We start from the raw sequence: 12373 nt of genomic DNA, 5'->3' as shown, positions 1-12373 counted from the left end.
GTAGTCATATGAAAAAATGATGTAAATCATTATTGATTAGAGAAATACAAATTAAAACAATTTTTAAATATCATTGTATACCTATGAGATTGGCTAAAATGACAAAAGATGAAAGCAATAAATATTGGACATGATGTGGAACATTTGGGATGCTAATTCATTATTTGTGAACTGATTTAACCATTTTGGAGAGGAATCTAGAATTATGCCCAAAGACTTATTTAACTGCCTATAATTTCCTTTAACTCAGAAATACTACTATTAAGTCTTTTCCATAAAATGATTAGCAAAAAAAGAAGAGGACCTTTATGTTCTAAAATAGTAGCAGCTCGCTTTGTGGTGGCAAAGGACTGGAAACTGCAGGGTGCTCATCAATTGGGGAATGGCTAAACAAGCTGTGATATATGATCATGATGAAAAAAACTACTATGATATAAGAAGTGATGAACTCACTGATTTTGGAAAAAACTTTCATGAAATAATAAAGAATGAAATGAGCAAAACCAAGCACATTGTAGAGAGCAATAGCATTTTTTTAAAAGACCAACTTTGAGTGACTAAATCATTTTATATCCAAATTAACTATAAAGTACCTAGATAAAGGAAGATGCTATTTGCCTCTTTGAACTGATAAAACGAAGAGAGAGAGAGAGAGAGAGAGAGAGAGAGAGAGAGAGAGAGAGAGAGAGAGAGAAGAGAGAGAGAGAATATGTGTGTCTCTAATGACAGTCACCTTTAAGTTAAGAGGGAGGGGAGAAAAAAGATAAGTGCAGAGCAGATCTGTATAGAAAGAATGTAAAAGGAAGCATAGAAAACAGAATAGCTTTGAAAACAAGTAGTACTTATAAAAATGAGTATAGCACGCACAGTTTTTCAAAAGTAAACTGAAAGATAAATTAATGATTTTATAATGAATCTTTTTAGGTTGTTCCGTGTAGATGGAAATGTTTTTGCAATTCAGACTATCTGTCTTACCTGTGGCTTCCATAGCTTTTGCAATCTGCCGAAGAGAGAATCCCATTTCTAGCAATGGGACTGCAATAGCTGGTGGAGGAGGGGAAGTTGAAAGTCTGCTACTTGGATCAGATAAAGCTAAAAAGAAAAAGAAATGAGGACCTTGAGAGTTATTAAAATAACAACCACTTGTGTAACTGTGCTAAAGTAGCATAGAAAATCACATATAAATACCAAAATAAAAGATTTATATAATTTTTGTTGAAACTTCTTACAGTATCACAAAATTTCATTCTGCAAGAAATCTCTATGACCTACTTAGTCTACTTCCAAGTAAAAATGTAAGCTCCTTGCTGGCAGGACAGAGACAAGTTTATTTTTTATGTATTTCTAGCTCAAACACAGCACATAGCAGTTTCTTTACAAATGATTTTTAATTGGCCAGGTAGTTCTACTTAATAGAAAGATTTTTCTTACACATCAAGCTTAAATTTGTCTCTGTAATCTCTCTGTTGCTCCCAAAGGAGGTTAATTCACTCAACTTTCAAATTTTACCCTGAGGCCTATGTTTGCAGATTGGGAAGGGCCTCACCTGCGCACCACTATCTTAAGGTGATTCTTGCCAAGCTTCATTTTACAAACTGGCTATCATTTTTAGTCACCCGTACATTTAAGTAGTACAATAAACACAATTTGTCACAACATGCTTTTCTTGGAATATATTATATATCTATTTTTACAATGTGCTATAAAACATTAATACTCTCAGGAGATTACTGGGGCCTATAAGGTAATTTATCCCATTATAAATGGCATAAAAATAGATTGCTTATGTCTGTTTTGTCTGCTTTCATGTTCCATATCTTTTTTTCAGTCAATCTATCAGCTCTCAATGTTATCATTATTGCCTACATCTAAGCAGACTCCATTTCTCAACTCCTCAATCTGTTGTTTCTAATCCACGGTATCCTGGGACTTTTACTAAAACAAAATTATTATGCCATTATTTCCAGTGGTTAAAACAGAAGTCTCATTTATAAATCATGAAAACTAATTCCTACTCTTCACCATACAATAGTGTGTGAATTTTTTTTTTTTTAATATTGGTGTCAATTGTCTCAAACCTGTTCGATTGGTAGGTCTTGCAGACTGTGAATCAGGGGAGGTCAGGCTTTGTCTCCTTCCAACTTCATCAGAAGGAGAGGTTGGTAATGAGGATATTGGTGGAGTCTGTGCCCGCCGAGTGGGAAGGACAGTGGTAGTTGGATAACTGGAGAACATTTGCCTTTTTAAAAGAACAATAATAATGTGATATGTTTCGTCTAATTATAAAAGTCACAAGTTCCTTTGTAAAAATACAAATACAGTTTGTAGTATATAGTAAATATAATGGTAAAGATCAGATATCCCCATCCTAAATCTATATAACAGTTGAGCAATGAGGAACACAAATGAGTTAGCTGCATACCAAAAGAGAAGACGTGAACTAAAACAAAAGCTCAACACATCCCATTTTTTGCCTACTTTTTGTCTAATTCCATTTAATTAGTATAAAACTGAAATTTAAACTTTTAATCTTCGCACTGCTACTAGTAGGAAAATGAGATTACAGAGAAAGGACTTAAGATACGTGAATACAATTGTGCACAAATTAGTGCACAAAATATACACTATTTTAATGTCTACAGATATTTTTGAGATAAGGGAAAAAGATGAAACAGAAAGTTTAAGTTAAAGCACTTTGCCAATAGAGCAAATAAAGGTAAAATGTCCTTAATTCTCTTTAACTGCAAGGGGCAGAGGTGGGTAGCACACTGGATAGAGGATAGGATCTGAAGTCAGGATGATCTAAATTCAAACACAATCTTACTGGCTATGTGATCCCACTAAATCCACATGATAACTATGGGACAGGGAGTATGTTCCATATATGGGCCCAGACCCACATAGCTAATGCATTTCAGATGAGCTCTCTCACTGCCTGAGTCATTCTTTATTCTTTTCTCACTGACTCTATTAGATTCTCCACATCTCTTCCAAATTTCTTTTTTTCCCTTAAAATCCTAACTCCATCTCTTTTCTTTTATACTCTTAGAAAACGATCTCACTTTTTACTTTGCTGAGAAAGTTGTGGGCATTAGATCTGAACTTTGTCAGTTTCTCTCTCCACTCTAAATTGCTCAAAAGTCCACACTTTTGCTCTTCTGCTACCACCCACTTCCCAGGAAAGAGATGATATTGATCTTTCCACCCCCCAAAGTTCCACTGGACACAAATTCAATGTATCTAAAAACAAAACTCATTTTCCCTCAAAATCCCTCTCCTTCCTGATGTATGTCTGATAGCATAAGTACTCTCCAAGTCACCTAGACTCATCTTCAACTCCTTTTCCCTCATATTATGTATCCCATTTGAAACACTTCTACAAAACGATCTTTTTAATGAAACACATAAGAACTCCTGTTATTTCTATTTATGCAATCTCTCTCATAGTCAACAAACATTTAAGTGTCTATTATGTGCTAAGCATCTGTACTAACCAATGGAGATAGTTCAGATTCTCAAATTTTCCTGAGATGAGTACAGAGCTTCCTGTCTGATCTTTTTACTTCTAAACTATCCTTTCTTTAACCTTTCCTTTCATCATAAACAAAGTCATCTTTCTTAAGAAAGATCAAGAAAATGAGGACTGAATCACTAAATCCAGAAATCAAGAATTCCTTGATAACTTTGAAGAGGAAAGCTTCAATTAAATAGTGGGGTTTGTCGGAAGCCAGATTGCAGGTTTAGGAAGAAAGTGAGAAAAGGGTCAGGTCGGTGGTTCTTGAGGGGTGTATGTAGAAAGGAGGGAAGGAGTCAGTAGAGAGGAAAGATTAAAGATTTAGAGGTAGAGTAGGGCTTACAACTAAGGCAAAAATTTGCTGGGGAAGACAGTAGTGGATGGGATTCAAAGGTACACATAAAGGATACCTCTTTCCATGCCAAACAAGAGACTTTAGAGTGACATGAAATGAGAAGGACTAAAAAAGGTGACAGACTTCTTGCTTCCTTATTTTTATATTTCCAAAGCTTAGCAAGTGCCTGATACATACTAAGTGTTTAATAATGTTTTGATATTTACTCAATCACATCACTAAATCTTAAGTACTTCAAAATTAAATTTTATCTTAAAGCTGTTTTTATAATCCCAGAAAAAAGATAGAGAATAGACTTGTGATTTCTCTGATACAGGCAACTTCTAGGTGAGCAAGCTCCCTCTACCTTCTTTGCAGCTGTGAGCTGCCTAAAGTAATGAAATATTAAGTGCTATTTCACATACTACACAGGTAGTATATGTCAAAAGGTGGGATTTGAACACAAGCCCTTCCTGGCTCCAAGACTGACTCTTTATTCACTACATCTCAACTATACTTGAACAAAGCAGCTAATTAATAAATGTTTAAATTGGATTGAATAATATTTGAAAAAAAATCACAACTTCTGGATCTCAGTTTCCCCAACTGTAAAATGAAGAAAGCAGAAGGATACTAGACCAACTCTAAAATATACTCTTAGGACTGAAATTTTTTAATTCTATAATTTAGAATTTAGTTGAATATACTTTCCCAAGAGAAAATAACCCACATGTTTCAGAAAAAGTATCTCCACACTCTATATATTACAAGTCACATTTTCTACCTGAGAAGACTAAGTGGCATAACCCCTGGTGACTCTGAGGCAGGTACTGTCTCCGTATCAGTTACTGGGGTGGTTGCTGTAGTTGTATCTTCCAAAGAACTGCTCATAAAGGATGTTGTACTAGAAGCTGAAGGACTAGTGGTAACTGGTGTCTGTGCCTGCTGTGTCTGCTCACATTCTTCTGTTTGCTGATCAACTTCTAGAAAATAAATATTTAACAAAAGACATGAGGAAACAATATTTTCAAAAGTGACAACGAGCAGAAGAAATAGCAGAAATAGCAGATAACTTCAAATTGTAAGATGTTGAAAAGTTCTTAATAAACCACTTAAATAAAAGCATAGAACATCAATAAATATTCATAGAAAAATGCATGAATCTTTTAAAACTACAACTCGTATTCTATACAATGCATACATTAATGGATAAAATACTTTATATTATACTGGCTCTTTAAAAGGAGATTTTCTTCAATAAAATCATCTAACTTTTTGCTTGAGCTGGTAGATGTTTCAAAGATGTCTGACAACTATGTTTGACTATGTTTCCAGGCACTCTTAGTCAGTCTTGCATTTTAGTCTACAAACCAAAAGTGAAGATATATAAAGATCACATATGACTGTAAAAGCTAATCTGAATCTACATATTCTACACAGAAATTAAGGAGTTTCAATGCTTTCAATCTTTTTGCTATCCCCCCCCCCCCATCATCTAAGCAAGGGGCAATTATGAACTCAATCCCACCTCTATGCCCATCCTCCAAGGCTGGAATGCATTCCTTCTGAGCTCACCTCCATCTCAAAGAATCCCTCTCTTCTTTCAAGACTCATGCTTGTTGACTGATGAACTGTGTGTGGCTTATTAAAACTAAAATAACCTTTGTCATATCAACAGGGATGTTCTATGATGAACAATTTCAATGGAGTTGCTATGTCACCATTACAAAATCAAGTAGCACATGGTACCAACTGAAACTATTAGTGTGGCACTCTGGAAAAAGCACTGAAAATGGAATAAGGAGACCCCCTGACTTCTAGTTTTGACTGTCACCAAGTAGGAATGTAACCTTGCATGTAACTGACTTCCTCTCTCTTGGCTTCAGTTTCACCATCTGTAAAATGAAGGTGCTAGATTAGATTTCTAAGGTCCTGTCCCACCTCTAAAACCTAGGAATACGTACAGAAAGCTCTCCCCACATATTTCCTTAAGGTATAATCTCAAATCTATGAGACTCAGTATTATTTTATAATTCATCTTCTAAAGTGATAGATTAAGTACAATTCTGTTTTAGTTTTGATATGTTATGGTCAATGGACATAAATCTATATTAAACTCAATTAAACAACAATGATGCTTTCTGTAGCACAAAATTTTATCTTGCCCTAATATATGTATTTAATTTTTTTCTAAATAGTCATAATTTGGGTTCTAATTCTGACTTTGCCTTAGACAAAGTCACAACTATTCCAAATCTCAGTTTCTTATTTGAGAAATAGCAATCAACAATACAGTGCTGTTGTAAGGATGACATAAGATAACATGTAAAAATGCTCTGAATATTGTTAACTCTATAAATGAGGTGGTAATTCTCATAGTACAAAAGAAACAAAGAATAGCAGTTCAAATACTTTTTTGGGGGGGAAAAATTAACAGAAGACTAGAGGAAAAAAATGATTATTTTAGTGATAACAATTTGTATAATTATAAATAAATTACAAAAGGACAATACTACTACTACTACTACTAGTAAGAGAAAATATACCTTGTTTGATTTTGCCACCAAACTGGTCTTCCAAAAGACCATGGACTACTAATTTGTAGATCATAGCTTGAGCTCTTTCCAAATCTGCCAGTCCTAAAGCTCTCTTGATGGGAGAACGCATGACTGCTCTTTTCACCATATGTCTCATCAAGAATTGCAGAGCTGCACGCATTTCAACATCTTCATGAACAACTGGAGAACTTGCACAATCTGAGTTGTGACCATTTTCAGCTAGAACTTTTGGTATCAATAACAACTCGGCATACTTACTGCAACTAAGAAGTGCACTAAGTGATTTCATAGCACCAAGATAGAGGTAAGACAATTGTACAGCTCTTATTTCTGATTGACCAATATCATGATTTTTGGAAGTATGTTCATGGTTTTTTCGTTTTCCTTCTACTATTTGGTGCTGTGATTCGGTATTTTGTGCTGTTGAATCTACAGAAAATGAAGCTATTTCATTTTCTGACTTGGAGTTTGTAGCGCCATGACTTTTGACATCATCAGAACTTAAGCTTGTTCTTCCATCTATAGAAGCATCACCCTCTGTTTTCTGTTCAGTGTCCACTTTCTCCTCTGATTCATGTCGATGTTTTTTCTCATGTCTCTTGGTACTCTGTTTGCCCATATCTTCATGAATGCCAGTCAGATAAGTGAGATCCAGCATCACAGAGGCTGTCAATCCACGAAATCTTGCAACATCAAAAGGCAGCGGTTCACAGGGCTCCAGATTATACAATGGAGTATCACTAGGCGACCAAAAAGTTGGGAAGCTTTAATAAAGATCAGAATGACACAGGAAGAAGCAAGTGAGGGATAGACAGGAGGAAAGTACAGGAAATAATATAGACAAAAATAATGCATATAATAGAGAATAATTTAAATGAACTAAAAGTCTTTAAAATTTAATGGGAACAGGGAAAGAAATCAGAATATGATCAGAAAAGGGAAATGTGATGTTGAATGCAAAGGCAATGAGACATGCACATGCTTTCAACAGTGAATATATATTATTAAGTAATGTACCTTTATTTAGAATGCTCATCTAACATAACTAATTTATTATTTTTGTAAAAGTTCATTACCAACTTTACAGAAAAGTATTTCATTTTAAAATTCACTTTTTTTCCATTCTAAAGTTTTTTTTCATTCTCACCATTTATAAGATTCCTAAATTTTAAATATCTCGTAAGAACTTAACGCAATGTCAAATTTGAGAATATTTAACTCCACAAAATTTTTCTTCAAGATTCATTTCCAAGGTTTTACTGATTTAGGCATTATGTCAAATTAATAGTACACAAAGGGATGTTAGGTGCGCATTTCACATCTCAATTACATATAATAGGTAAAATGATAAAATGAACAATGATTATTATCACTTATTTCAATCAACTAAATATTTTTTAAATGGAGTCTTTCAAAGTAAGAGATTATGTGAAGAGCAAATATCTGTCATCAACAGCTTATGAAAAAGATGATTAATACAATTTCATTTTATTATTTAAAGGTTTTCCTAAACACCATTGCAAGGTAAATATAAAATTTAAAGGGAAATCAAACAAAACAAACATTAAAACTATACAGTCTAAACACTATCAGGTGAAATGCAGCCTCATGTAGTGAAAAAGTATTGGCTTTAGAGCCAGAAGAGAGCATCTTGTCTCTTGAACTTACTGGTTATGTAATTCTAATCAAGTCACTCAAATTCTTTTTAAGTTAAATTTCCCCATCTGTAAAATGGAGATAATACCCATCTTAGTAGCTACCTCATTGGGTAGTAGCAAAGTTCAAATGAGGTATAAAAATAGATAGCTCCGTAACACCCTTAAGGTGATATAATCCATTGTTGTTGTTAATATTAGTTGTTATCAAAGTCAGGAGGTAATAGTATTCATAAGTGATTCAATTATCATTATGAAGAATAGATTCAATTATCAAGTAGAGAGCTATATAAAATAAGTCTATAATGAAATTCTCTCAATAATAAAGCTCAAGGTAGCTAAAAAATCTCTTTTGAGCATAGGACCCATAGGTAAAACATATTCAGTCTTTTAAAATCACATATATGTACATTTGGGTCTATTTATTACCATAATTATTATTATAATGGTTAATAATTCTACAGATTGTATCATTTTCATTTCTACACAAAATACTTCTTCAGTGAGATATAATTACACATGTAAAACATCGATTTGATTGTCTATGTTAATAGAAGCAAGATAAAGCAAAAATAAGTGAAAATCACAAACAATTCAAAAGCTAAATTCACATTTTCCCATTCCTCAAATTCAAGGACCTGTTTTAATTATTATATATCATTATTATTAATATATTATAAGTTATAATGTAATTAACAAATCTGTGTTCTCCTACCTCTCCCCTTTGTTTTTCATATCTGGACTTTAGAATGAAACATATGAAATGACCAAAAAAAAATATTAGAAATGAGAGGTATAGTTAAATCTTAAACTACTTACCCCCATTCATGAAAATACCTGAAACTAAGATGGAAATTCTAAAAATACACACATATACCTATATTTCCAATTATTCTCAGATCACAAATAAATATGATCACCCAAAATCACAGAATAACAAAACAATTTTTAAAAGGAAAACCCTCAGTATCCCATTTAAAATAGAGACTACTTATTTCCTATAACTGACACCTTGTTTAATAACTCAAAGTTTAGTTGAATATATCATACCTGACAGTAATTTCTGCTTCATCCCATTGGACCTTGGCGGACGTACTACCTTCTTTGACCACACCAAGCAGGGTGGCGTGACGCCCAGTCTGCTTGTGCACACAGCGCCCGCCAACTCTCAGACCGGCATCCACTCCACCTATCACTGCAAGCACAGGCCACACCTCTACGCAGAGTGTCTTCAACTGCAGCTCAGAGAGGTCAGCAAGACCGTGCCTACTATGTTTACCTTTCTCTTCTTCCTTGTTCTCTTTTTCCTCTCTCATCTCATTCTCCTCTCGGCTTTGAACTGAGCGGCTTTTCTTTAGTTTTTGACCAGTTTCTTTAATGCACATCTTAATTTTATGTAATCTTTCCATCATTTTCTTGTTTATGCAATGTGTCCAACGATCTGTCCGGTGAAGGATACGGATAAGCTGAATAGTGGCCTCAGCAAGCACTGCAGCTACAGGACTACATATAGGATCTCCAGGAAGCAAGTCTCTGGGTGTACCTCGCATCTGCATATCACAGATTTTCACCTAAAAGAAAAAGAAAAAAAAGAGAGAAATTGGTCAGCTGCCAAATTAACTATAGCCATTAAAACTAGTAATTGTTTTACCATTCCAAAACATTAAGTATGTTGCTGCACCAAAGCTATAATTATGAGTTTTAATCTTGAATATTCACTTGAGCTACAGCATCAGATTTACCACTACCACTACCAGTTTAAGAGATCATATCAGATTTGCCAGTGAGATTTCATGTTCTTTAGATCAGGGCTTCTTAAGCTTTTTCCACTTGCCCTTTTTCACCTGAGAAGTTTTTATGTGACCTCGGATAGAGAAGTATATAAAATAGGTGTGCAAATCAAACATTTATTGAAAATAAATCAACATTTAGCAATTCCCACATTCAATTATGAGATCTCATATGGGTTTGCGAACCACAATTTAAGAAGTTGGGCTCTAGATAAAAGGTTCTTAATATTTGTGTCACAGGTCCCTTTGCCAGTCTGATGAGGTCTTTCAGAGTTCTTTCACAGTATGCTTTTAAATAATTGAAGTGAATGATTAATTTTAGTTAGAAGTTAATAAAAATAAGAGTGAAACATTTTCCTATCCAAGTTAAAAAAAAAATTCCCTAAAATCTATTTCTGTGGGCCCTGGGTTATGATTCCCTGTTCTCCAGTGAAAGGTAGGAGAGGATTCTGGGAAGAGTAGGTTGTAAATTTCAAGCTCTCCAGATATCCCCTACAAACAAAACAAATTTGCACCTCAAGGTGAACACAGACTGGTAAAAAACCAAGAGCACTTGGGGCATAAACAGGAGCCTTCCTGGTACAACCCAAGAAGACACAAAAAAAACCTCAGTGAAGTACAAATGTTTCCAGCTAGCTCCACACAAACACAATGCAGGGATCTCTGGAGCTGGCTGGATCCGGCTGGAGCCTCAGCAGGAACCACAGAAATTTGTACAGGGTAACAAAATTAGTAAACAGTGGAAGCAGGATTTTGAATTCACCTATTCTTGACTCCAAAGCCAAAACTCTATTTATTATATCAACTCCCTGCTAAGCTAAAGTAATATCCGAAATATGCCTCTAAAGTTCACTAAATAAAAATAAATATTTCTGATGTGTAACTCTAGGTTATGTAGACTCTAGTTCACTAGTTTTTGGAATATAGTAAGCCAATATATTTAAGTATACATTCTAGTATATCCAAATACTAGAATGTCATAAAAAACTAAAGTAATAGGAATTGAATGCTCTTTTCTCCTCCCCCAAGGCCAATTTCATGGACAAAATATCCATGAAAAAGTTACCTCCTCCTCCTATCATGGAAAGCTGACCTTCAATTTTACTACCATAAGAATTTCCTATCTAATTTTGGATGGAAGGAAAAAGAGGCCTCCTGTACATTCTTATGACATTATGCTTCTACTTAGGAATACTAGAATACCATGGTTTGAGCCTGTTCCAAAAGTCATCCACATAATCTGAAGTATGCATTCAATTATTTTCATGTTAGGTTTTGTGTGTGTGTGTGTGTGTGTGTGTGTGTATGTTTATATACAATAAAGTTTAAATAAAATCTTTAAAAATCTGAACACTAATACCAAACTAAGCCCAGGAATGTTCAAGATGGATCAAAGTTTTTTTTTTTCCCTCCTCCAAGACACTACTAGGAACTTCATACTTCATACTTCTTCCCAAATTTCCAAAGACTTTAATTCTAACAAACATTAGTAACCTCAAGATAAAAGAAATCATTTACCTTGCAGAGATGACAAAAAACCTAAATAAATGGGATAAGAGAAATCAAATGCTATTGCATAAATACCTAAAAATTCTTATCTCCCTTCAGCAACAAAATCCTCTTTTTAGAGCAGTAACATAACCTTAAGCCTCCCATTCAGAAAGCATGTCACTGGAAATCAGAAAGAGAACTGCAATCCAAGTCAGAAAACTTCAGGTTCAAGTCCCAGAGAGAGCCCTTCCTAGCTATTCTGGGCCAGCATGATGACACAATAGATAAAGCACTGGGCCTAGAGACAGAAATAGCACCTAATTTCCTAGGGCTGTCAAAAAGATTAAAAGAAATAATAATTTTAAAGGGCTTAACATAATGCCTAGCACTTAGTGCTATGTAAATGTTAGCTGTCATCGTCATTACCACCATGTGACCTTTAAGACATCACTTAAAATTTCAGGTATCTGATCAGTAGGGCAGCTAGCCCTGGATAGAGTGCCAGTAAGTTAGGAAGAAAGATCTGAGTTCAAATTCAGCCTTAGATATTTACTAGCTATGTGATCCTCAGCAAGTAACGTAAGCTTGTTTGTCTGTGTTTCCTCATCTGTAAAAAGAGCTGCAGAAGGAAACAGCAAACCACTCCAGTATCTTGGCAAAGAAAACTCCAAATGAGGTCACAAAGAGTTGTACATGACCTGAAACAACTGGACAACAATCAAATCCATAAAATGGATGATGTTATCTACATTATCTCACAGTGGGTCTATGAGAATCAAATTTAAATCAATGTGAAATACTTTGTAACGATTAAGTATTTTATACATGCCCAGCCACAATTCTTAACAAATGATCAGCAAAGAAAAAATTGACAAAGATATTCTGTAGATTGAGTCACAACATAAGTTCAAAAAAAAGTAGTGATACAGTAGAAGTTACAAAAATGAAAATTAAAACATTGAACCATGAAGTGCTATCAATGACTGTACAAATTCTATCCCTGGCCTAAGTCTACATTTAAACACTCTGTG

The 12373-nt window shown here is 34.4% G+C and overlaps 1 protein-coding gene across 9 annotated transcripts in view; it reads right to left on the bottom strand.

Annotated features, from left to right (window-relative positions):
* The window catches only part of HERC1 (HECT and RLD domain containing E3 ubiquitin protein ligase family member 1), a 189782-nt gene that overhangs the window by 61635 nt on the left and 115774 nt on the right, over nt 1-12373 (bottom strand). For 8 of the 9 annotated variants that reach the window (XM_023497786.2, XM_031955414.1, XM_031955415.1 and 5 more), the window contains exons 37-41: nt 9112-9632; nt 6395-7170; nt 4633-4831; nt 2079-2239; nt 976-1092 (exon numbers count right to left, since the gene is read on the bottom strand). In XM_023497786.2, coding sequence (XP_023353554.1) covers nt 976-1092; nt 2079-2239; nt 4633-4831; nt 6395-7170; nt 9112-9632 — 1774 coding nt within the window. The remainder of the gene's footprint in view (nt 1-975; nt 1093-2078; nt 2240-4632; nt 4832-6394; nt 7171-9111; nt 9633-12373) is intronic. The other variant, XM_031955419.1, reaches the window with a different exon arrangement.

The sequence above is a fragment of the Sarcophilus harrisii genome, chromosome 2 (assembly GCF_902635505.1).
Source record: "Sarcophilus harrisii chromosome 2, mSarHar1.11, whole genome shotgun sequence".
Classification (NCBI taxonomy): Eukaryota; Metazoa; Chordata; class Mammalia; order Dasyuromorphia; family Dasyuridae; genus Sarcophilus; species Sarcophilus harrisii.
This window is presented reverse-complemented; position numbering and strand designations above follow the sequence as displayed.